This window comes from Bidens hawaiensis, unplaced genomic scaffold (genome assembly GCF_021521415.1).
Source record: "Bidens hawaiensis isolate Kalapana, Puna unplaced genomic scaffold, B.hawaiensis_p1.1 tig00039765_1, whole genome shotgun sequence".
Taxonomy (NCBI): Eukaryota; Viridiplantae; Streptophyta; class Magnoliopsida; order Asterales; family Asteraceae; genus Bidens; species Bidens hawaiensis.
In genome coordinates, this window is record NW_027497009.1 from 1 (window position 1) to 23,920 (window position 23,920).

General features: G+C 36.7%; 1 protein-coding gene and 2 pseudogenes across 2 annotated transcripts; 2 read left to right on the forward strand and 1 right to left on the reverse strand.

The window, feature by feature from the left end:
• Positions 1-34: 34 nt before the first annotated feature.
• LOC143591521 (alpha-1,4 glucan phosphorylase L-2 isozyme, chloroplastic/amyloplastic-like) lies at positions 35-6,756 on the reverse strand (annotated as a pseudogene). Its single transcript, XR_013145701.1, has 15 exons — positions 6,396-6,756; positions 5,626-5,870; positions 5,444-5,545; positions 4,660-4,836; positions 4,188-4,462; positions 3,135-3,406; positions 2,934-3,051; positions 2,203-2,595; positions 1,964-2,116; positions 1,759-1,887; positions 1,430-1,666; positions 1,281-1,357; positions 1,035-1,219; positions 720-920; positions 35-233 (listed from the first exon to the last, which is right to left on the reverse strand). The product of XR_013145701.1 is annotated as an alpha-1,4 glucan phosphorylase L-2 isozyme, chloroplastic/amyloplastic-like (transcript).
• Positions 6,757-12,812: 6,056 nt separating this feature from the next.
• Positions 12,813-15,847, forward strand: LOC143591520 (putative SNAP25 homologous protein SNAP30; annotated as a pseudogene).
• A 3,317-nt stretch (positions 15,848-19,164) lies between these two features.
• LOC143591522 (putative pentatricopeptide repeat-containing protein At5g59200, chloroplastic) lies at positions 19,165-21,825 on the forward strand. Its single transcript, XM_077071705.1, has 2 exons — positions 19,165-19,188; positions 20,055-21,825. The coding sequence occupies exons 1-2, from the start codon at positions 19,165-19,167 to the stop codon at positions 21,774-21,776; spliced, it is 1,746 nt and encodes a 581-aa protein (XP_076927820.1). The 3' UTR covers positions 21,777-21,825.
• The last annotated feature ends 2,095 nt before the right edge of the window (positions 21,826-23,920 follow it).

The following is a 23,920-nucleotide window of genomic DNA, read 5'->3' on the forward strand; positions in this document are numbered from 1 at the left end:
CACAAACATAAACTCTCTTCTAAAAATGATTTCCCAAGCAAAGTTTATTAATTCTTGAAGATTATTAAATAAAACCAAGGATAAACTTACATGTACTAGACTTGATATCCCCTCTAATTAGGTAATGCAAGAGGTTCAATTGTCCAAATGTCACGCGCGTATTGGTGTATGGTCCGGTCACTACTGAACTTGTATGAACCAGCAGTGTTCAAAATTGACATCTTAGTCCATTTCTGTCGCATTTAAAAGTTAAGAGAATGTTGTTATCGACTTTCCATTGGGGAGTGAATTTATGACACGACATAAAAACATGACACACAATTCACGGGTTGGGTTTAGTCTAAATGGGTTCGGGTCTGTTTTAGTAACCACAAACACATTTAGCTAAACGGTTTAGGTTCGTGGGTTGACCCGCAGCCCGCTTAAGTCGTTAATTTTTTTAAATGTTTGTGACAAGTCATCAACTTCCATAATTTAATGTAACTGTTTTATGTTATCTTTAGCTTTATTAATTTGCTAATATATAGTATTAATATGTATATAAAAAAATCAGGTTAATCGGGTCGTGTTCTTATCAGCCTGTGATATTCAGGTTTAGATTCGTGTGGGGTTCGACCCACTAAACTACGAGCACAACCCGTTTAGCATCCTGACTCATTCTACATTTTATTTTGTAATGATAAAAAATATTGTAAAGTTTTAGTTGAATAATCACGCACCTTTTGATCTCTATACGCCTCGTCAACTTTCTCTTGACACTCTATATAAGACGGAAAATCTTTCCCGACAAGGAAATAATCAGCCCGCCCGTAACCTTCGTTACCTTCTAACGAACCCATGAGTTCATCATAATTATACGGGCCAAAAACGCCACTTCTAACATACTTCTTGACCTCCTCAAACCGCGGATCAGGAACAAACTGCAGTCATTTAAGTTATGATGTCTCACGAAACAATAATATAACTGTTTTATAAAAGTTTGGACAAAATGTGTTTTGGACTGATCCAATGGGCCAGACCGAAAACGGACTCGCCTTGCCCTCAGCTCTCTCCTTTCGAAGCCCAGAAATTTCATGGGCTTCCGCACCGAAAAGAAAAAGTTTTCTTCTCCAACTTCTTGTCTTATTTCAACATTGGCACCATCTAAGGTTCCAATTGAATGCATCCATTCATTGCAAACTTCATGTTGCTGGTCCCATTTGCCTCCATACCAGCAGTGCTGTCATCCAAAGCGATAAATAAAATAAAATAAAAATGCATGATAAATGATAACTGAATACCTGATGTGTTGGGACAGATCACTTCCAGGAATCAGAACTTCTGCTACTGTAACGTTGTAATCTGGAACAAAAACAACCTAAACAAAACAAAAGTCAAAGTCAACGTCATATCAGAAGAAAGGTCAAAGTCAAGGTTAGTCAAAATGTACCTTTAGAAGATCACCAATATCAGGATCATTGTTAACAGTAGCACCAACATCAGTTATGAACTTAACAATCCTCTTAGCTTGGAAGTAAGTAGCAAATGCTTTCCCACCAAATATACATACTCGAGGAACGAATTTATTTTTTCTTTCTTCAGCTTTCATTTCCTTCATCTTTTTGTACTGGTAAACAATTCCCAAAATGTTCAATAGTTGTCTCTTATATTCGTGAATACGCTTCACCTGCATAACAAGTCAAAAATATCATTTCATGATCAGACCGAAAGTTAATTATTATTTAAAAAAATTAGAGAATAAATAAATTAATAAATAACCTGCACATCAAACATTGCATCAGGGCTGACAACATAACCAGTTTTTTCTTTCAGGAATGACACAACTTTCTCTTTGTTAATCCTTTTGGCTTTCCTCCATTCAGCTTGGAGTTCTTCATTATCAGCAAACTGCAAAATAATTTAGTTTCTTAGTTTCAAAGTCCTTTATGCAAAAATATATGGAAAATAAAATATATGAACTCACCTTTCTAAGTTCATCTATCTTTTCAGTGTTTAACACCCAGTCTTCTGTTCCTGTCCACTTGGTTATAATCTTACTTAATTCTGGATTGCAAAAACTGATCCACCGTCTAGGAGTGACCCCGTTTGTCTTGTTCTGAAACTTCTCGGGCCACAACTGCAAAACAGAAATGGTAGTTATTTCGGTTAGAACATTCAAAACAATGTGAGTGGTAAATTTTTATATAGTAATGAAGATTTTACCTGATAAAAGTCATTAAAAACTTCATTTTTAACAATTTCACTGTGAATTTCTGCAACACCATTTACAGCATGTCCACCAACTACACAAAGATTAGCCATCCGGACCATCTTTGGCAGGTTTGGGTCCGGGTCAAACGACACCTTTTTACTGACATCAGCATCTTTAACTGCCTCCACCTCGAGCTCCTCATCTTCACTTGTTGGTTCAGTTACTTCCTTTGAGGTTTCTTCTTCTTTAACTGAATCAACGGTGGGGATTTTAACTGGTGGAACAAGTAGTTCTAAGATGGAGGCAGGTAGTTCAACATTGTCCAAAACTCTCATTTGGTTCAGTTTTTCTTTTAGCAACTCAAGGTCCTCAGTACCATATTCATTAATGATGGTATCAATCAGCTGCATAAAATATTAGCCACAAAATATTCAAACATGTTTCATTTGCCTCAATTTAAAAAAAGTTTAATCTATAAAAAAATATACAAGATTGGGACACCTTATGAAAGTTGAGTGGCTTTAAAGAAACAAAAAGCTATCACTGACTATAGTAGGACACGTGGGAAACTTGGTTACTATTATGCCAAGAAAAAAAAAGTCAAAATGACTAGTCAACTATCAGATCATCACTTTAATCCGGTAGCCATTTCAAAAATTACCTTCATTTAAAGCTTTTGAAAGTTGGTTACTTTGTATCACATCATCAATTTATTCACTTCCAGAAATTAATAATGCAATACCTCATTGTCAATCATTTTAATTATCTCAATATGTCGTGGAAGTAGTTCCTGCAAAAGATTCAAACTCCACTTCTCCAAAGCCTCAGGTAGAACAGTGTGATTCGTGTATGCCACCGTTCTGTCACAAGTTTAACATAATTATAGATACAACAATTTCGCATTAAGCAAAGGAAAATACAAAGAACAACAAAATGTCAATACCTTTGAGTTATTCCCCATGCTTGTTTCCAGCTCAAACCCTTAACATCTATCAATATTCTCAACAACTCGGGTATGCAAAGTGTCGGGTGAGTGTCATTCATCTGTACTGCAACTTTTTCAGGAACTTCATCCCAGTTTGGTGCGCCTCCGGATCGCCTTTCAAACCGTGAAATTATGTCTTGAAGTGAAGCAGAGCATAATGTGTATTGTTGCTTCAATCTAAGAGTCTTACCCTCATGTGATTCATCTCCAGGGTATAAAATGTAGCAAATCTAGTCAAAACAAACATCTCAGTGACCGTGTTTTAAATGAGGGAAAATTACCAAAATAACCTTTTTGACCATCAAGCTTGACAAAATGGTCGTTGACTTTTTTATTTACTCAAATATCATCTGAGTTTGACAAATTCGGCGATTAACTATTTTATTTACTCAAAGATTGTTTGACAATTCCACTATGTTGCGCCAAAATGACACATGTCATGTCCTTGTTGATTGGTAATTAAGTCAAGGCTATTTGTTAATTATCTTGATTAAAATGGCTATTTTTGGTGATTTCCCTTTAGATTATAAAGTAGAGTTAATATCATAAAAACCAATATATTTTCCTTTTTTCACAAAAAAGTCGTCAACTTTAAAAAAATACATGAATATTCACTAAATTAAATTTAGTATCTTAAAGTCCGTAAACTAGTCTAAAACGCAAGTACTTTTGAAACTTGTTTTTAAATAATGAAACGCAACTCTTAAATTGATCGAAATAAGATCATATGACTTCTTTTTTTCAGAAATGTTGAATGTCACTTTATCAAATATTTGACCAATTTATAAGTTAACAAGTCATTATTTAGACACGATTTGTAAGTTCGTGCATTTCTGACAAGTTTATAGACTTTAATATACGAAAATTAGTTTAGTAACTTTTTTGTGCATTTCTACAAGCTAAGGGAGTTTAATATATCAAAAACAACCGGAGTGACTTAAGAAAGCATATTAGTTTATGGTATTAACCCTATAAAATAAGAAGTGAATAATCAGCAAAAACAAAACAAACCTTCTCTGCTCCTTTTAAAGCTTCATATGCTTGGCATGATCACCAGAATTAAAAGCTTTTAAATCAAAACGTTCTGGCCCAACCATTGTTGACCATAGTCTTAGATTGATAGTTGTTTTGGTCTTGTATCCAGGTATAGGAACATCATAGGCTACTGCCAATATATCTTCTCCACCAACCCATTTCTTACCTCCATCTGCATCCGTAACAACTTCACCATAAAACTTTATAGGGTAAGAAACATCCTTTCTTGGTATTTTCCATGGATTACCCATCTGCAAATATATTGGAACTTAGAAGATGAAAAACACTATCTTATCTGTTAAATACAGTTATTTACTAATCATCATTAGGTATAGTTATCTTTAGCCCCTCCAATGTAATAACAGCTTTCAGATATATTACTATTTCAGTCTCATTTACATTATCTAATAATTGAAATGAAGATGAACATATGTAAAAAGTTAAAAACCTCTAGCCAACTTTCCGCGACTTCTTCTTGACCATCCTTTGTAATGAGTTGTTTAAAAAGACCGTACTTGTAACGAAGACCATAACCCCATGCAGGGTAGTTTAGTGTTGCTAGCGAGTCCAAAAAGCAAGAGGCTAGTCGGCCCAAACCGCCATTCCCAAGTGCTGCATCTGGCTCCTGTTAACTACTATTTTATTAAAATACTAGTAAATAAAATCAAGTAATTTAAATGCATTTCAAATTTCAAATTAACCCAAGTTAATTCCAGCAGCTGACAGACTCATATTTGGACAGATATACAAAGGCAAACGGGCTAGAAAAGGCCCAACTTAAAATGGGCATAACTTGGGCTACGTCTGAAGTTTAAGCGCCCATAGTTATAATTAGTTTGTCATTACAAAGTCCATATTGTATTCAATAATTAGAATTTAGGTCCCTGTAATTTTAATGACCGTAACACAAGTAATGTATGGAAACGTCTCAACGGGTCGGATCATGTGGCAAACAGCCATAAACGGTTTGTCCCAACTGTTGGACCTGAATTCCACCATCTATAGCTGTTTTTCCCCAATTTTAATTTATTTCATTTTTATGTACAAATGCGTGAAATACTTTATTTGGCTCGACATGCAATATTTAGATTTATCTGACAATAGAGCGCTTAATGTAATCGTTTGAGCATTCAATAATATATCAGTTGTCTCTGTTATTCGTGCTTAAATTGACTTATTTAATTACCTATAAAATAGTAACACAAATTAAGCATAAGCTCTAATGAGCTCACCTGTCTAGCAACATCTTCCAGATCATATCCTAGCTTCTTTAAAGCCTCAGCATAAGCCCCTGATAACTCTAAATTACCAATGGCATTTAGCAAAGCTCTACCCTATAACAATCAGCAGAAAATAACATTAACACAACATACTTGCCAACTATGAAGTTGAATAATTAGAAGAGTACAAAAACCTGAAGAAACTCCATAGACAAGTAATACGCCTGTTTCACATTCATCTTTTCATGATAATTATATGTTGTGTTCCAATTAGTGATGAGCGTATCGCGAACACTTTCAGCAGTTGCGTAAAATGCCTTTGGAAGCTCAAACTTTTCTGGAGAGAATAATGGTGTGAACTCTGCATGGTATTTGATGCTTGATATAACCGACTCGGAATCAGGTACAAGGATGCCATTATTTAAACTATCTGTTGTCTCTGCATGAAAATTCAAAAAAGAATAAATATTAAACAAATAAAAAAATATAAACGGCTGTTTCATTAACAGTACTACTCGATTTAAACAAGCCGAGCCCAAGCTCAAGCTCAAGCTCAGCTCGTTTAGAGTTGTATTTTTTAAGCTCGAACTCGGCTCGTTTAGAGTTATATTCTAAATCTAGAGCTCCTCTCATTTATTATTTGTTAATTATTTGATTATCGTTTTATACATTTTTATAATTATTTACATACATATTTATAATTATAATATTTATATATATATAATATAATATTTATATATAATATAATATAATATAATATATATTATTCAATCATTTGTATCATATGTTCATACATAATAATAGTCATTATATAACTATAACTTATAAACAAATTATACAAAATGTGAAGCTCGAGCTCATTTAAGCTCGACTCTATTCAAGTTTTAATGAGCCGATTTCGAGTAGCTCACGCCAACTATCGTCAAAACTAACATATAATTAACAAAACAATTACTAATTATACCTTCTTCTTCAACCTCTGTCAATTTCTCAATCTGTTGATTTCTACTAGCAACATTCGTAACCGAAACACTCCTTCTTCTTCTAGACTCTACCTTCCTGCTCACTTTAATCTTCAACAGCAACAGATTCTTTGAACGTTCGTTGCTGAAATTGAAATCGGAACCGCTCGATTTCAAAATGTAATTACCGACGGATAATGACGAAGCCGCCATTAATATTATTATTATTATTATTATTATTGTTCACTCTCTCTCTCAAACTACTACTGATAATATTAATGAGGAGCAAGCAATCGTGATCACTGAAGAGAGTGAGATATGAAATGAATGGTTAGTTAAATTGCCGTCTTTCTGTTAAATCGCCGTTACTTAACGGAAGCACGTTGTTAACGGTTTTGATATTTTGTTTCGGTTATTTTGTTGTTTTTCCCGCATGGCCCTCCAATTTGTTTTTGCATTTTGGTCCTTAATCATTGTGTTTTTTTACTACTTTTTAGTTGTATAATGAAAAAATATTTTTAATTGTCATTTTTGTACCTGATATTTGGTTAACTACGCAACTTTATTACTTTTTTTTAATTTCTTGCAAAACAACATCCGACGTTTCCAAAATCATGCTAGTTTAGTACTTTTATTAACTTCGTTTGTTTTTCTCGTTAAGTCAGGAGTAAAATAATAACTTTTTTACTAATGAGAAAAACAAACGGGGTTAACAAAAAGTACTAAAATAAAATGGTTTTGGAAACGTCGAGTGTTGATTTGCAAGAAATTAAAAAAGAGACTAAAGCTGCATTGTTAGACAAACATCGGATACAAAAGTGACAATTAACTCTATTTAAAAATTATTAATTATTACATATACATTTAAAACAAGCTATTGGCTATATGGTTTCTTGGTGAAAGCGGTAACCAAGCTAATGTTTGAGTGAACCGGATCTTCATGGTTAGATGGTTGAAAAGAAAGATAGGTTTTTAGTCAAGGCTGACCTTAAGGGTGTGCATGATGGGCGACCACACATTGACTAATTTTCGCATGTATACATTATAAAGGTAACAAGCTGTCAAAGAAGACATTCTTATGTGAAAGACAGGCAATCAGAAGAGTGGATTTGATATGATAAAGCTAGTTTCTTTTGAATGTGAGTTGGTAAAGTTAATCAGCTGAGCTGGTAAAGATGATTGGCTGAAAACATACGTTTTGATTAATAGTAAGAAATATGAGTGAGCCATATGCTAGTTTTTATTATAATATATAATAATATCGAAATTTTAAATTTTACAAAGGGCCCAAAATTATTCTTTTTCTTTATTATTCAAGGGGCCCAAAATTATATATATATTTCTCTACTACGCACAAGGCCTTCGAAATCTATGGACATACCATGTTATATCATGTGTTTATAACCAGGCCTTATTCTAATCTATGTTATATCACTGATTTTAACATTATGTTGTGTGTGCAAATCCCATAATTATTTGAATGTCTTAGTACTTAAAAGGTGACAGGAGCAAATTAAATTATTTTTCATAAATGATTTGACATTATATATCTTGTACATTTATATTACTTTTTTATAAAGGGTATTGGCCTGTTTAGGGGGACCATGGAGGCAACAAGTGTGGGGCAGAACCAAAGAAGATATTTACATATGAATAAAACCTTACCATTCGTTAATATTCGCATGTTGGAAACATGTACCCCACCCCCAACCACCCAATCCAACTTCACTTGGTGGCATTCGCTCAATGTCCAATTTTCACCAAAAGAATATACCCGATACCCGTGAACCTGATGGATAATTAGCAAGTACATGACGTGTATGAAAGATGGTATACAACATGGTTTTATAATAATGAAGGAGACCGGAAATACCAAAACCCATCCCAAGATTGTCATGTCGAGAATTCAAGGGAGGGGCCTAGGCACCGAGCGAGTAGAAAAATGAACTCCTATAATATAAATTCAATAGCTTATATACAATTAAACTGGCAATATATATCTTTGTGTTTTCTAAATGAATTTAGATTTAAGACATTTTTGGGTTAAATGAGAAATGGTTTTATTTGTTTATATGGCCTAAACTAAATACTAAATAGGATAAGTTAATGATTAAAAGGGATTACTTCGTAGAATAATAACCAACTTTAAAAGTTGTTTCAATCAGGTCACTGATAAAAACTTTTGTTCCAATCAGGCCATTGAACTTTCATTTTTGTTCCAATCATAGATATTTTACCTGAATAGCAGGTAATCTAGGTTTTTTTTTAATTTTTCAATATTTTTACTTTGCATAATAACTTTTAAAGGTTGCGAAAATTAGTAAAATTACGAAATATAATTTTAAAATTCCGAAATTTTCAAAAAAAAGTTCGGAAAATTACAATAAATTGTAAAAATTGAAAAAAAAAATAAAAAAATGTTCAAAACGGGCCAGAACGGGTTAGGGTCAATAGGTTCGAGTTAGAACGGGTCAAGGTCGGAACTGGTCAAAACGGGTTTCGGGTCAGTTTTTTTTGGACTCACGAATCAGTGCGTTTTCAACATGTTACAGCTCGTTTTAACAACAAAATCTCGTTTAAGCGATTTTTTTCAGTTCGTTTCAGCACTTAACAGCTCGTTTAAGCGATTTTTCAGTCCGTTTAAGCACCTAACAGCTCGTTAAAGCGATTTTTGAGTTCGTTGCAGCACCAAACAGCTCGTTTAAGCGATATTTCAGTTCGTTTCAGCACCTAACAGCTCATTTAAGCATTTTTCAGCACCTAACAGCTCTTTTAAGCGATTTTTCAGTTCGTTTCAGCACCCAACAGCTCGTTTAAGCGATTTTTCAGTTCGTTTCAGCACCTAAATGCGCTTAAACGAGCTGTAGGTGCTGAAACGAGCTGAAAAATCGCTTAAACGAGCTGTTAGGTGCTGAAACGAGCTGAAAAATCGCTTAAACGAGCTGTTAGGTGCTGAAACGAGCTGAAAAATCGCTTAAACGAGCTGTTAGGTGCTGAAACGAGCTGAAAAATCGCTTTAACGAGCTGTTAGGTGCTGAAACAAACTGAAAAAATCACTTAAACGAGCTTTTACTGTTAAAACGAGCTGTAACGTGTTAAAAACGCGCTGATTCGTTGGTAAAAAAAACTGACCCGAAACCCGTTTTGACCCGTTTTAACCCGAACCTGTTGACCCTAACCCGTTCCGACCCGTTTTGAACATTTTTTTTTTCAATTTTTGCAATTTATTGCAATTTTCCGAACTTTTTTTTGAAAATTTTCGGAATTTTAAAATTATATTTTGTAATTTTACTATTTTTCGCAATCTTTAAAAGTTATTATGCAAAGTAAAAACATTGAAAAAAAAACCTATATTACCTGCTATTCAGGTAAAATATCTAGGATTGGAACAAAAATGAAAGTTCAATGACCTGATTGGAACAAAAGTTTTTATCAGTGACATGATTGGAACAACTTTTAAAGTTAGTTACTATTCTATGGAGTAATCCCTGATTAAAAACATATTGAATTTCACATGTGTGGAATATAGTTTCACATGGTGTGTTGTAACATGTAATTATGTATGTTTTGCTAGCTTTTGAATGATTGGTTGTGTGATTCATATTATAGCCTTAGACCATTGTGTTTGGCATGCTTATATATTTTATTTGGTTGTTTAAACTAGGTTATAATTTTGGTGTGACTCGCTTGTCGCTTTTATTTTTCGAATGCAATTGTTTGGAGGACATGCTTGGCATATTGTTTTTAATTCAAATGTAGTTTATAAAGAGCGTGTTTGCATTTGATATATGAAATTATTAGAGAAAATGAACTTAAGAAAGGACGAGAAGATCGTTCATTGAGATGGAAAGAACGCTAAAGATATAAAAGGGCAATCTAAGTTACACTTACGGTGTTGATGATAATCAAATTGGAAAGCTTGACATCTAGATACTGGAACATATTTAATTCATCATCTCAATGTATGTGTTTGGACATATAGGGAGGTCAAAGTTGAAATATAACTTCTTAATAGTTATTTTGAAATTGCAAGAGTAGAAAAGTTACCTATATGAGTATGAACGGTCAAAGCCTTGAACACAAAGCTAGTAAAATATAGTATGGGATTAAGAACATCTGAATATGCTGAACTTATATGCATATTATTTCCATGTATTTAAATGAATAGCAAGAGTACAATTGTTAATGACACCCGCTATTCGAATACTTAGGTCTTGTTTGTTTTTGAAGACAAAAATTGTCTGCAATCTGATTTCATCTGATTTAATGTCTGCAACTGAAGATGTGGTCTGAAGGTCTGCAAAATGAAAATATAATATTGTTTGTTTTATAAACTGGATATCGTCTGCATAAGCTGAATTGTAGTTATCTATCATATATATTACGGTAGATAAAAGTCATTTAACGTTTGTAGACTGCTAAAATAGTTGGTAGTGGTGTACAAACTATGGAAGTGGGTGATGGTAGACAATTGTGGTAGGCGGTGAACGGTGGGTGGTGGTGATGGACGGTTGTGGTGGTGGGTGGTGGACTGTGATGGTGGCCGACAATGGGTGGTGGTGGTGATGAACGGTGGTGGTGGGTGGTGGACTATGGTGGTGGATGGTTGTGGCAGGTGGTGATGGCGGGATGGTGGTGGTGAATGGTGATGGCGGCGGACGATGGGTGGTGGTGGTGATGGACAGTGGTGGTGGTGGGTGGTTGACGGTGGTGGTGTGAGTGGTTGACGGTGGTGGTGGGTGGTGGTGGCTGCGGACGGTGGGTGGTGGTGGTGGCGGCGGACGGTGGTTGGTGGTGGTGGTGGCGGACGGTGGGTGGTGGTGGTGTTGGTACTTGGTATGATGTTAAGAAGTGTGAAGATGGTGAAAAAAACTTATTTTTTAAGATCATAAAAGCAGTTTTCAGATTTTTTTTTAAAAACAAAACAAACAGTCTGCAAGAGCTTATGTCTGCGCGCCCGCAAACATATGCCCCTTGCAGACCTTATAAGCAAAAACAAACACAAATTTAGTATGTGTTTATTTTTCACTACTTAGAATGCGTTTATTTTTCACGTATGCTAAGAAACCTCTATGATTCTAAATTTCTAATGGAGAAAATCCCTAGATCATAGGGGTTCAAAGGGGCCATCACCTCTCTTGCTAGGGTCATCGGTTTTTCAATCAATGTATTTTACTGGAAAATCATTGGACTATGAAAAGTTGCATGTAAAAAAATCTATAAAAATTAGTTGGAAGTTAGTAGCAAAGTTGCTTCTGATAAGTAGCAACGTAGTTACCATCAGTAGCAAGCAAACTGAAGGTCGATAACAACTATGTCTAGTATTTGGAACCAGCCAACTAGTATTTGGTTGCAAACATTAACTGTAATAAGTTATAACCGTCAACTAAAACGTTGCGATGATTCATCCACATATATAAAAGAATCATCCGGTCTGATTCAATTGCAATGTCAATCTTATACAAGTAAAACCCTTAAACATAAGTTAAAGATTTTGTACCTTGAAAAGATTTTTAAATTTTCTTGTTTTACCCCAAGTGGCTATAAAAAGTAATAAAATTTGAAAATAATATATGATTTTCCATGCAAAATGAAGACCAACGGTAGAGCTTCTAAAAATGGTGGAAGAAACAAATTAGATGAAGCTTGCATGAATTCTCGCAATGCCTCTCAATTAAATTAAAACCCCCAAATTTAAAATCTAATCTCCCACACATTTTTCTGATCATTTACTTATTGGAGAGAAGACTCTTTCTTTGTTTTCTCTCCCTCTGAAAATAAATCGATTCGTCTGAGGATTATTGTTACTTGATTCTGATTATTGCTCGGAATTTCAGATTCAGGTGATTTTGATTATTATTATATTTATTAAATTTGAATTTTAATTTAACAGAAAGGAATAATTTGAATTTCACAAAAAATTCAAACTAAATAAACACGTGAGAGCGAGGAGGGCATAATGCACGCATCACATGATGTGGTGATGGGACCACATCGTGTGATGTGATTGATTCCTTGATGCGACACCTTATGTAGTTGACTGATATCTGAACAAATTGGACCGTCGATTTCAATGGGCTAGAGTTTCTCAAAATCTGATTGAACAAATCTAACCATCGCTTGAGCAATGAGTTTTGAGTATTTGAACAAATTAAACCGTTGATTAAACAAAACTAACTAGAGGTGATGTAAATATCTTATATTCTAGTGTTTAAAAGTTAACATGTTAAAATTTTTATCTATAAATAACATTTTAGCATCTTTTTAATAGTGAACGCCTCGCATACTTGGTGAGCTTGCTTCATGCATCAACTTTTATAATCAAAATGTGTCGGATCATCACGTGCTTTTTAAAATCAAGGTTTATACATTTTCGTGAATATCTTGTAGGCCCTGTAACTCCAACCAGAGCGAAAGTTATGCCCGTTTTAACTAGAGGCATTTTTCTATCCCACATGCTTTTATCTGATTGGTCCAAATACGAGTCTGCTAACTCTAGTTTAAGCTCAGTATCATTATACATTTGCTTTGCAAATTTTCAGGTAACACTCCTGAAGAATCTAGTCTTAGGATATAGTTATATAACTAACTAGCAAACATTTTCGGGTTTAGAAGAGCCGCAACACCCGCTCCTCCAACAGAAGCCGAGACAGAAAAGAAAAAAGCGCCTGGAAGAAGGACTGCTTCCGAACCACCTGTCATGGTAGACTCAAAAGACCATTTTGATGATGACGACGACGACGATGACTTTTTTGGAAAAGCAAAAAATTCACAAGTTGAGAAAAAAAGTAAAGCTGAGTTGGATAACATGTCTAACCAGGAATTAGAGAACTATGCTGTGGATCAGGCCGAAGAAACGACAAAAAGTGTAGAAAATTGTTTGAAAATAGCAGAGGATATTAGAGAGGATGCTAATAAGACTCTAGATACTTTGCATGCTCAAGGTGATCAGATTCATAGGACCCATGAGAAGACTGCGGAAATGGAAAAAGAGTTGAGCAGGGTGAGTTTTTGTGTTTTTATTATTGTGATGCTTTATAAATTTGTAATGCGGAATGTTTATCTACCTACAAGCAATGTTTTTAGAACTGGACCGGACAGTAAAGTGGTTGCCTTACTGATTCACTAGCCAGACCCAGTTTAAGAACTGGATGACGTCATAAATAATATAAAAATTAAACTCTCTGTGTGTGTATAATATATAATACGAAATATAATATGAAAATATTCTATGTTTTGGTGCGAACTCGCGATTTTAGTAATATATCTAGACTTAAGAAAATTAAGTATGGAGCATTGAGTGATAAATGATTCATGAAATGAGATTTTGAATGAAAAAAAATATGTTTGAAAATCTGGTCTGATTGTTCAACCGGTTCATCGGTCTAGTATGCTTAACCAACACGTTTAACTATCCTGCAAAATTTTCAAAGAGTGACGTAGTGGAAAACACCTAATTCCTCTCTAGCAAAGGTCTCATGTTCAAATCCAGCTTCCACTAGCTTCTTGTCTTTATGCCTTGAAGGAAACCCGGTCTCACTAGTTAGCAGGGTATTGGTGGGGTCCCTGAGTTTTCCCCAATGGATTTTCGTAGTTACAGAAAAAATGTGCATATGGATTTTGTTACTTTTGTATAGCTTTATCATCATTTATTTAAAATAAAAAACATTTGGTTGTTTCTTGTTTAGGCAAGTGAAGTAAGTTTTGGAACATAATTAAGTAATATGTTTCTTCAATAAATGTTTATAACAGGGTGAAAAGATATTGGGAAGCCTTGGAGGCATGTTCTCTATGACTTGGAAGCCAACAAAGGGCAAAGAAATCACCGGGCCGGAAGCAAGAGGTTTGCATTCCGTCTCTTTTTCCCCTACAAACGTACCCAGCATAGGGTCAGGGGATGGATGTTATCAAAATAAATATGATTTTCTAAGTCGTATTTGACACACTCGTTAGTTAACAAAATCAAATATATTTTTTTTGGGAGAAAACATGTTTCATGTACTATTATTAACGTGTTACATGACCCGACTATATTATTACCAGATGGCGGGAAAGGAGGGAAAGATAGTAAGGAGGATAGAAAGAAGTTGGGTTTGGATGAAAAGAAGGGGAAAAGGCCAATAAAGCAGCAGCTCATGGTGAACCAAAGAATGCCATGGAGAAAGTTGAGGTATGCATTTTTTCTAAAACCATGATCTTGTACTTTTTAATATACGCGATGAACTTATACATATGTTTTTTTTTTTAACTTTTTTTGTGGTTTTAATAATATCAGTTGGAGAAGCAAAAGCAAGACGATGCACTCGATGACTTGAGTGATGTTTTGGGTGATCTTAAGGGAATGGCTAACGACATGGGATCTGAACTCGACAGGTTAGTTTTACTTTTGATCGTTAAAGTTAATATGAACAGTTTGATGACCAGTTTACTTTTAAATGGGTTGATTTGGCCATTTGGGTTGTGTTTCATTATAAATGTCGTAAATGCGTTGAATCAAAATATAAGTTAGAGATGTAAATGGGCCAAGTGATCTATTTGAGATCGATTCGCTAAAAGCTTAAAGTGAGTCGAGTTTAAACGAGCTCGAGCTTAAAAATAAGCTTGTTTAATTAACGAAATCGAGCATGAGCTTTACTTACCGAGCTTGAGCTGGCTCACGAACCTAAATGAGCTTATTATTTATACGCAGTCATTTAAAATGCATATAAATTAGTTAATAGATAATAAACAAGTTGAGCCCGAGCCAAGCTTGTGCTTGGAAAACTACTGATGAGCTGAGCTCAAGCTTGAGCTATCGTAAGTTAAACGATCTGAGCTCGATCTGTAGGAATAAAGCTCGAAACGACTTGAGATCGAGCTCTCATAAGTTAAAATAACCGAGCTCGTTTAAGTTAAACTATACGAGCCGACCTCGAGCTCTCATATGTTAAACGGACCGAACTCGAGCTTAGACTGGGCCTGTAATGGTTCCAACGGGTAGAAAGTTGACAAATGTAATTTCTAACTAGTTTGTTGTTGACATCATATATAACTTTTATAACCATATGAGACTAATTATTTATGTTAAGTGTTACTGAATTATATCTAACCAAGTGCACTATTTTGATGAAAACACAGGCAAAACAAAGCTCTTGATAATCTTTCAGAGGACGTTGACGAGCTAAATACATGAGTCAAAGGCGCTAATAACCGTGCACGCAAATTGGTCGCAAAATAAAAGATGTGCATACAACTTCATCCCATCCCATCTTGTTGTATTTTATACATATATTTTTTATTTTTTTTTGTATATGAATAATTTGCATTATATATATATGTAAAACATTAAAGGCCCAGACAAAGTTGCATCTTGCAACTTCAGGTTAGCCTTATACATATATAGTTTTAACATTACCAAACCTAACTCAAGCTATGAGTTCTCTGTATACTTGTAACCATCTAATTTTAACATTTACTGATTGATTTTTCTACGTTTAATTTGACAAAATTGGCATTAAGTTAGACAAGAACAAGCCTTAACAAAACTGGAATCGGGAACGAAAGCCATGATGAACAAACTAATGTTACAACACGAACAAAACTTGAAATAATCCGGTTCAACAAATCAAACTTTATCATCAGATTCTAAGGTGAGTACATACATCCCACAACGCAAATGAGGTTTTTCGAATCGCACTATTTTTCTCGATTCACAAAAGTTGAGTGTGCCCACCAAAAGAGTTCAATGAAATGTTTCAAGGATTTAGCAATGAAACGAATACTAGCATGGGCGACAATTCGAAGAACAATGAAAATAACGAATTTGTTGTTTTATTATCATAACACTTACAAATGATCTTATTGTATTATAGATTTATATCTACTTTAATCACAAAGACTGAAATATACTCTAGTATAACACATGATTCCTTATAACAAACACATGAATACACAAGACTAAACATCGCATTTTTGTGTGAGATAAATTCAGAAACTTTAGCTTTTCAATTATCATTCAAAAGAATGTTTGAGCTTTTAACATCACGATATATAATCCTACGTTAAGATCCAACATTAGTACAAAACATAATTCTTCATAACAAATACACGAATACAAAAGACTAAACATCAGATTTTTGTGTGAGATACATAAACTTTAGCTTTCCAGTTCTCATCCAAAAGAATGTCTGAGCTTTTAACATCGCAGTATACAATCCTATGTTAAGATCCAATGTTAGTATAAAACATAATTCATCATAACAAATACACGAATACAAAAGACTAAACATCAGATTTTTGTGTGAGATACAGAAAATTTAGCTTTCCAGTTCTCATCCAAATGTTTGAGCTTTTAACATCGCAGTATACAATCCTACGTTGAGATCCAACATCATCGTGAAGGTACCTCAACCCACGAGCAACATCTAGACAGATCTAGAGTCCTTGGATCCATGACAGATCTTTGCTTATTAAATGTTTGTCAAGACTTCCGGTGTCACAAAGATTATCATATTCACCATCTTAGTCACAAAATCCAAGAAGAGAGACTATGTTTTCATGGTCTCCTTGCCCATGCCCACGATCCAACCGCTTTAACGCGATGCGAGCGTGTCTTCTGGATACGTTTTCATACACCTTCCCAAATCCACACTTTGCTATGAGATTCTTGTCTTCTTGAAGAGGAATCAGCAAGTGATGTAGTTCTTTAATGGGAGACATGATTTTGGTAAGTAGATCTTGAACATGAATAAAAGGTTTGAAGGAGATGAGATTGGATCTGAAGAGAAAGAAGATAAATTTTTTTTTTTGTATAAGAGGTGTGACGTAAAAGAGAGGAAGATGTTTGGTACATATAAAGGATTATATAATAGTTGTTTTAGAAAAGCTAAACTAATAAAGACAAGAGATAATCTTTGTTTAATAAGCAGGCGGGCAAGTGTGCAATTTTATAATCGTAGCATCTTTTCGAGAAAAGAAAAAATATCACTAGCAAGTAACAGCTTTCGAGGTAGGTAATTTATATTTATGTGAGCGGATTATCAAGTGGTTGTGAGTAAAAAGTGAAGAAAATGTTATTGTTCGTTAAATTTTTATTATATATATTATTAAAAAGGAGATTTTCATTCCCTCACAAAACTACTATTTCTTTTACTATTCAATTCCTTATTATTTTATTGATTACAAAGGTTGATATCAAGTATATATTATAGTTTATCTTTTTATTATTTTAGTTTTACTTTTATATTTATATATATATATATATATAAATTATGCAGTAGTTATCTCATAAAAAATACTCTTCATGGGATAAACCAATAAGGTTTAGACATGTTTCAAATGTAGTTATATGAGATTATTTGTAGCGGAAGGGCTACAAATTATGACGAATTGAGACACGTGACGCTTAGTCAGCAAATGGTAAGTTTTTGTTTTTTGGGGTATAGTGGTGTAGTAGCCCTATATATATATATAGAGAGAGAGAGAGATAGAGAAAAGATAGAATACAATAATTGCTTAACGTACAAGAATACTTAGATTTTTTGAAATCGATCTATGAAATCACATCATGAGATCTCGAAATCGTCACTACATATCCAATTAATCATTGGTTCACGGAAATAAATAGTTTGGGATCGTTAATCGATCAATTTTTTACTTTTCTTCACGAAAACCGTTTTTGAGCATTTTAGGTTTTTGGCTGAGCGTTTTAGTATTTTTTGCCTTTAAGCGTGTCGCGTACCTATCGTACGTTAAGGCATTATTGTACAGTATCTCGACCCTATATATATATGTATATATCAACCTCACACAAACATATAATAATAATAAAAAACAAGAGCACCAGGCGACAACTGCATGTCGCCCCCCCCCCCCCCCCAACCCAACCCAACCCACAAATTGCCCCTTTGTCACCCGGGGCGGTGTTCTCGCCCCAAATCCCATTTGTCGCCCACCACTACACACCCTGAGTATTTGCAAGTCATTGCAATAGTACGTGCATACAGAAACTTATTTTCATGACTTTATTATTTTTGTTATTTTATAATTCAATGTTTATAACGAATATTTACTTAGATGTCTTGACATAGTAATATTCGACTCATTTTTCGATTTCGATGTAAATTTTATTCAAAACCGAGTTACGGTAACACACGAATAAACTTTATTAACTTAATGTTTTATTATTGTCCTTATAATGACGCACATGTTTACATATATAGATGATCACTCTCGCCCGCGCGCACGTGTAGTAGAACAAACTTTATAAACTTTATATTTTATTAACGCCCCAATTGTGACGTGGAAATTTACGTGTATCAACGTTCCCGCCTCATCGCGCGGGATCATTTACTAGTTGATTTTTAAAAAGTGGTATGAGTGTATGGGATAAAAGATAATGATAATGGTATAAGAAAATATTATATAATTAAAAAAGAAAGAAAAATTTTAGTGATTTTAGTGTAGTTATATTCAAGCCACGCGTGTAGACCCTTCGTTGTGGGCTTCAACGGGGCGGTAAAGGGGGCGATTTGGGGAATGAACACCGCCGAGGGGCAATATGGGTGGAGGGGGTGCGATTTGGGTTGGGGCAATGGGCGGAAGAAGGGGCGATTTGGGGACAGAGGTGGGGCAACAAACCTACGTGACGGTGATGTGGCACTGTGAAAAGCTTTAAAACCCCCCTCTATAGTGGACGGTCTTACAAAGTGACAAAATCAAAGTGCATGGCCCAACTAAACCCAAATTCTATAAGCGCCTGGCTTGCCCGACTCGCTTAGCCTACTGCTCTACATGGCTGTGTTGGGTCACGAGATGGTTTGACATGCTATTTTAGCCTTGGTGTGAACAATGTCGCCTTTTTGATTGATTATATGACTAGACCAACAGTATTTTTTTATGACTTTTTAGTGACCAAAAGCGTTAACTAAGCCTTAGCCGACTTTGATTATGTGGCAGAATCCAACTGGTATATGACTATGAAAAGAAAGGCTAATTTTAAATGTGTTGTGTATTCTTTAACAATTCCAGTCAAACTTGACTCTTTTGATAATTTTTCCTAAAATAAAGGAATTTATTATATCTAAAGATAACTAGGTAACAAAACCCGTTGTGTTGCGGCAGCGTAATGACGCGAATTTGATTAGTATCGGTTAGTTTATTAGGGTAACAACAATAAATCCAAAAAAGTAAGCGTTTAGAATATTATTGACACTTATATAATTTATGATAAATAACTTCTTTAATATGACGTGTCATCGGTTAGTAAACTAGCGTACGACTGCAAATCGACATGAATTCAGTCAGTATGAGGTTACGACACCTACACTAAACAAAAAAAAAACTTTTTCACCGACGCTCAAATACAACAAATTAACACACTTAAAACTAAAATGAAAAAAAAAATTTCGCGTGTTACGGTGCTAACCGACACGAATTTGGTTGGTTTCTACTTACAGCCCCCGAACTAAACAAAAAAAATAAATTCAACACTGCAAAAAAAAATTACTTTAATTAACACATTTGAGATAAAAAAAAGCACGCGATGAATCTACGCGAATTCGATCAATATTGGCTGTAACAAAAAAAAAAGACAACACCCACGTGTTGCGGCTAGAGGTGCACAAACCGAGTATGGTCAAAAGTCAAAACTAGGAACCAGGTATAGTCTGGGATTTGATCAGGTATTCTGGGTAGCGTCGGGTTTTGACCGGGTATTTCCGATTTCGGTTCCGGTTCTGGGTACGGCTCAAAGGAGAAATTCTATACCAGATCATACCCGTAAGTCAGGTACCGATAGAAACTGGTTCCAGGTCAGGTACGGAACCGGGTATTTTGTGCACCTCTGGTTGCAGCTAAGAACTGACGCAAATTCGCTTGGTATCGAACAATGCAAGAACATAACACAACTCAGACAAGCTCACGCTAACTCAATCACCTGCGGTTTAGGAACCAATCACTACACCTTAAGCCGATTACTAGCCTTCTATTCAAACCCTAATCACCACAACACATTAATCCACGGCTTACAAATCCTACACCACACCCACCAACCCACCAATTTGCTATACAACACCATGATCAAAGCATGTCTTGTTAAACACCAATTAACAATGTGTATTGTTTTACACAAACAAATGGTTTGTAATAACATGTACCCGGATAACTACACGCTTCCGTATGTATTGAAAGCTTGTGGGTATGATGAAAAATTGTATCTTGGTATGATGGTTCATGGGCATTGTGTGAAATTAGGGTTTGGAAGTGATGGGTTTGTGGGTAATACATTGGTGTTGATGTATTGTTTGTTTGGGGAAATGGGGGGTGCACGCCGAGTGTTCGATGAAATGCCGAGGCGGTGTGTCGTGTCGTGGACGGTTTTGATGTCCGGGTATTGTAGAATTGGGGAGGTGGAGGTGGCGCGGGCGGTGTTTGATGAAGCGCCGGTTAAGGATAGGGGGGTTTGGGGTGCGATGATTTCCGGGTATGTGCAGAATAATTGTTTTAAAGAGGGGTTGCATTTGTTTCGGGCTATGCAGTCGACGGATATCCGGCCTGACGAGGCTATGTTTGTGAGTGTGCTCGGTGCGTGTGCTCATCTTGGCGCGCTCGAGATTGGGGTTTGGGTTCATAAACAAGTTAATGAATTGAAAATGAAATGTAGTACGAGGTTAGGTACCGCGTTGATGGATATGTATTGTAAATGTGGGAAATTGGATGTCGCTCGTAAGGTATTTGACGAAATGCCTGAAAGAGATATAATTTGTTTTAACGTTATGATATCGGGACTTGCGATTCACGGGGAAGGCGTACGCGCTATTCAGTTATTTTCGCAAATGGAGACGCTTGGATTTCAGCCGGATGATGTTACTTTCATTGCTGTGTTTACTGCTTGTAGTTATTCGGGTGTGGAACATGAAGGTTTAAAACTGTTCAACAAAATGCGTGACGAATACAACATAAACCCGAAAATCGAACGCTACGTTTGCATAATCGATCTTCTTGGAAGGGCGGGTTTGTTTACCGAAGCGAAGGATATTATTCAAAGAATGCCAAGTTCATGTAACCCGAAAGAAGTTGCAGTGGTGTGGAGGTCTTTGTTAAGCGCGTGCCAGAGTTATAAACAGACAGAACTTGCGCAAATGGCAGCCGAGAGAATAATGGAATTGGAAAATGATAGTGGGGTGTATGTATTAATGTCGAATTTGTACTCGAGTAATGATGATTTTGATAGCCTGCAACGAACTAGAAAGTTGATGAGAACCCAAGGGGTGGAGAAAGTACCCGGGTGCAGTTGTATTAAGATTGGTGGTGGTGTTTATGAGTTTGTGGCTAGTGAGAAAATGAATCATAGGATTGAAGAGGTTCATAAGGTGTTGGAGAGTTTAAGTAGGCAGTTGGATTGATTCTTGCGGGTAGGGTAGTCTTCCGCCTTGTGATGGCACCAGCCACCAGGCGCCGGCGCTGAAGAGGTAGGTCCCAGCAGAGCCCAGTTGGACCCGCAAGACTCACCTCAAAGAGGGACGTCTGCGCAGTTGAAACCGCAAGACTCACCTTCAACAGGGACGTCTGCGCAAAGGCTAAACTCGCAAGACTCACCTTGAAGAGAGACGTCTGCGCAGAAACCAACTGGATCCACATGACCCACCATGCTCAGAGACGTGACGTCCTTACTCGCAGTACGCAAGCTGTTCCCGCAGGAAAAGCCTCCCAATGGTCGACGTACTCCGCCTGTTCCCGCAGTAACGGATACTAGCCATCAGGGAAGGCTACCCGCGCAGCAAGGCTACACGCACAAGACACTTAACTCTTAAATAATTCAGTAATGTCACCTGAAGAAGGAGTGAGCAAGCCGGGAACACTCCCGCCCAAAGCCGGGAATACTCCCGCCCAAATGAGCCAGTCCGTACGCTACTGGAGGACCTTTTGTACTGTACCTGACGAGGTATGGACAAAAGGTCTGACCAAAGCAGCGACAGCTCACTGTGACAAAGGAATAGTACACAGCCGGCCTGGTCACTATCAGCCGCTGCCTACTCACCAACCCCTGTCACTATTAGCCGCTGCCTACTCACCAACCTGTCGTAGCACGTGCATAGCCTGCAGTTTGTGGAAAAGAATAGTACACAGCCGCCCTGGTCACTATCAGCCGCTGCCTACCCACCAACTACCAGAATGGCATGTGCGTAGCCCACAGTTGGCAGAACAGGAATACTATTCAGCCGGCTGTACCTGCTTGGAAACCTACATTCGGCTATAAATACTCCAACACCTTGGAATGGTATGGACACATTACATTATCTTACATTATCTGATATCTCATTATCTTATCTTCTCTAGCAATCTCTTAATATACACTTATATTCAAGAGCAATCTAGTCTGATTCTCACGCCGGAGGGTGGTCACAAGGAGGTACCCCCCCTTCTCAGTGACGAGCTCACAGTGTTTGTTTTGCAGGTCATCAGAAGAACCATCTTTGCCGGACCTAACCCCTCGTGGGAAACATCTATTTAACCCCCAGATTATCCGTAATCTGCCCGGGGTCAATTAGTGTTTCTTCATTGGCGCCATCCGTGCATAAAAGCTAGAACTAATTCTCTCAGTTTTTTCAAAACCTCCGAAAAGATGGTTAACGTTACTCCGGTCCCCAGGCCAGGGAGTAACCAAGAAACCCCGGTAACCACAACCCCAGCTACTGGGGGGAACACCGTCGAATACACACATTTTACGAACACTACCCCGGTTACCCAAGCCGGGGCAAGTGCAGTAAATTTTACGAACACTACCCCGGTTACCCGAGCCGGGGCAAGTGCAGTAAACAATCCTCCCCTGGGATTCGTTGATACCCAGGTGGAAAGACAACAGACGAGGCCCCCCCGCCAAACACTTGAACAAGTTAAAGCGTGGGCGGAAAAACGTCAAAGGGAATTCCAAGATGAGTTGGATGAACGCTTACGTTCACTCCAACAGGCTGACGAATTCGGAAGCACTCGACAACAGCTCAACATGAGCAATGAGTGCGAGTACTTGGACGATGATTTGGAGGAATCCGACACCGACGTAAACCCTCGCCATAAGGCGAAAGGGAAGCGTAAGGAAACGGACTTCCAACCAAGAAGGAATTTTGGAGAAACCTTCAAACCAAAAAACGCGGGTGGAAACCCACGTGACTTCTCTAAAACCTTCAGACCAACCGCTGCAAATGCGGGAACCTCCAAGTTTGCAAGGGACATTGCGGAAGCAATCGCCCCAAGAAGTGCCAAACAGATGTCCAACATCGGCACCTATGATGGTATATCCGACCCAGACGATCATTTGAATAGATTCATAGCGGGGGCAACCGTCAGCAACTGGACGGAACCCACGTGGTGTTATATGTTCCAGGTGACGTTGGTTGGAGCAGCCAGAGCGTGGTTCGACCGTCTACCGGTCCACCACATCTACGATTGGGCAGACTTCCAACAGAAGTTCAGCCAACACTTCAGTCAACAAAGAAAGTACACTGAAGAGCAATGGACAATCCTCAACTGCATCCGAGAGGAATATGAG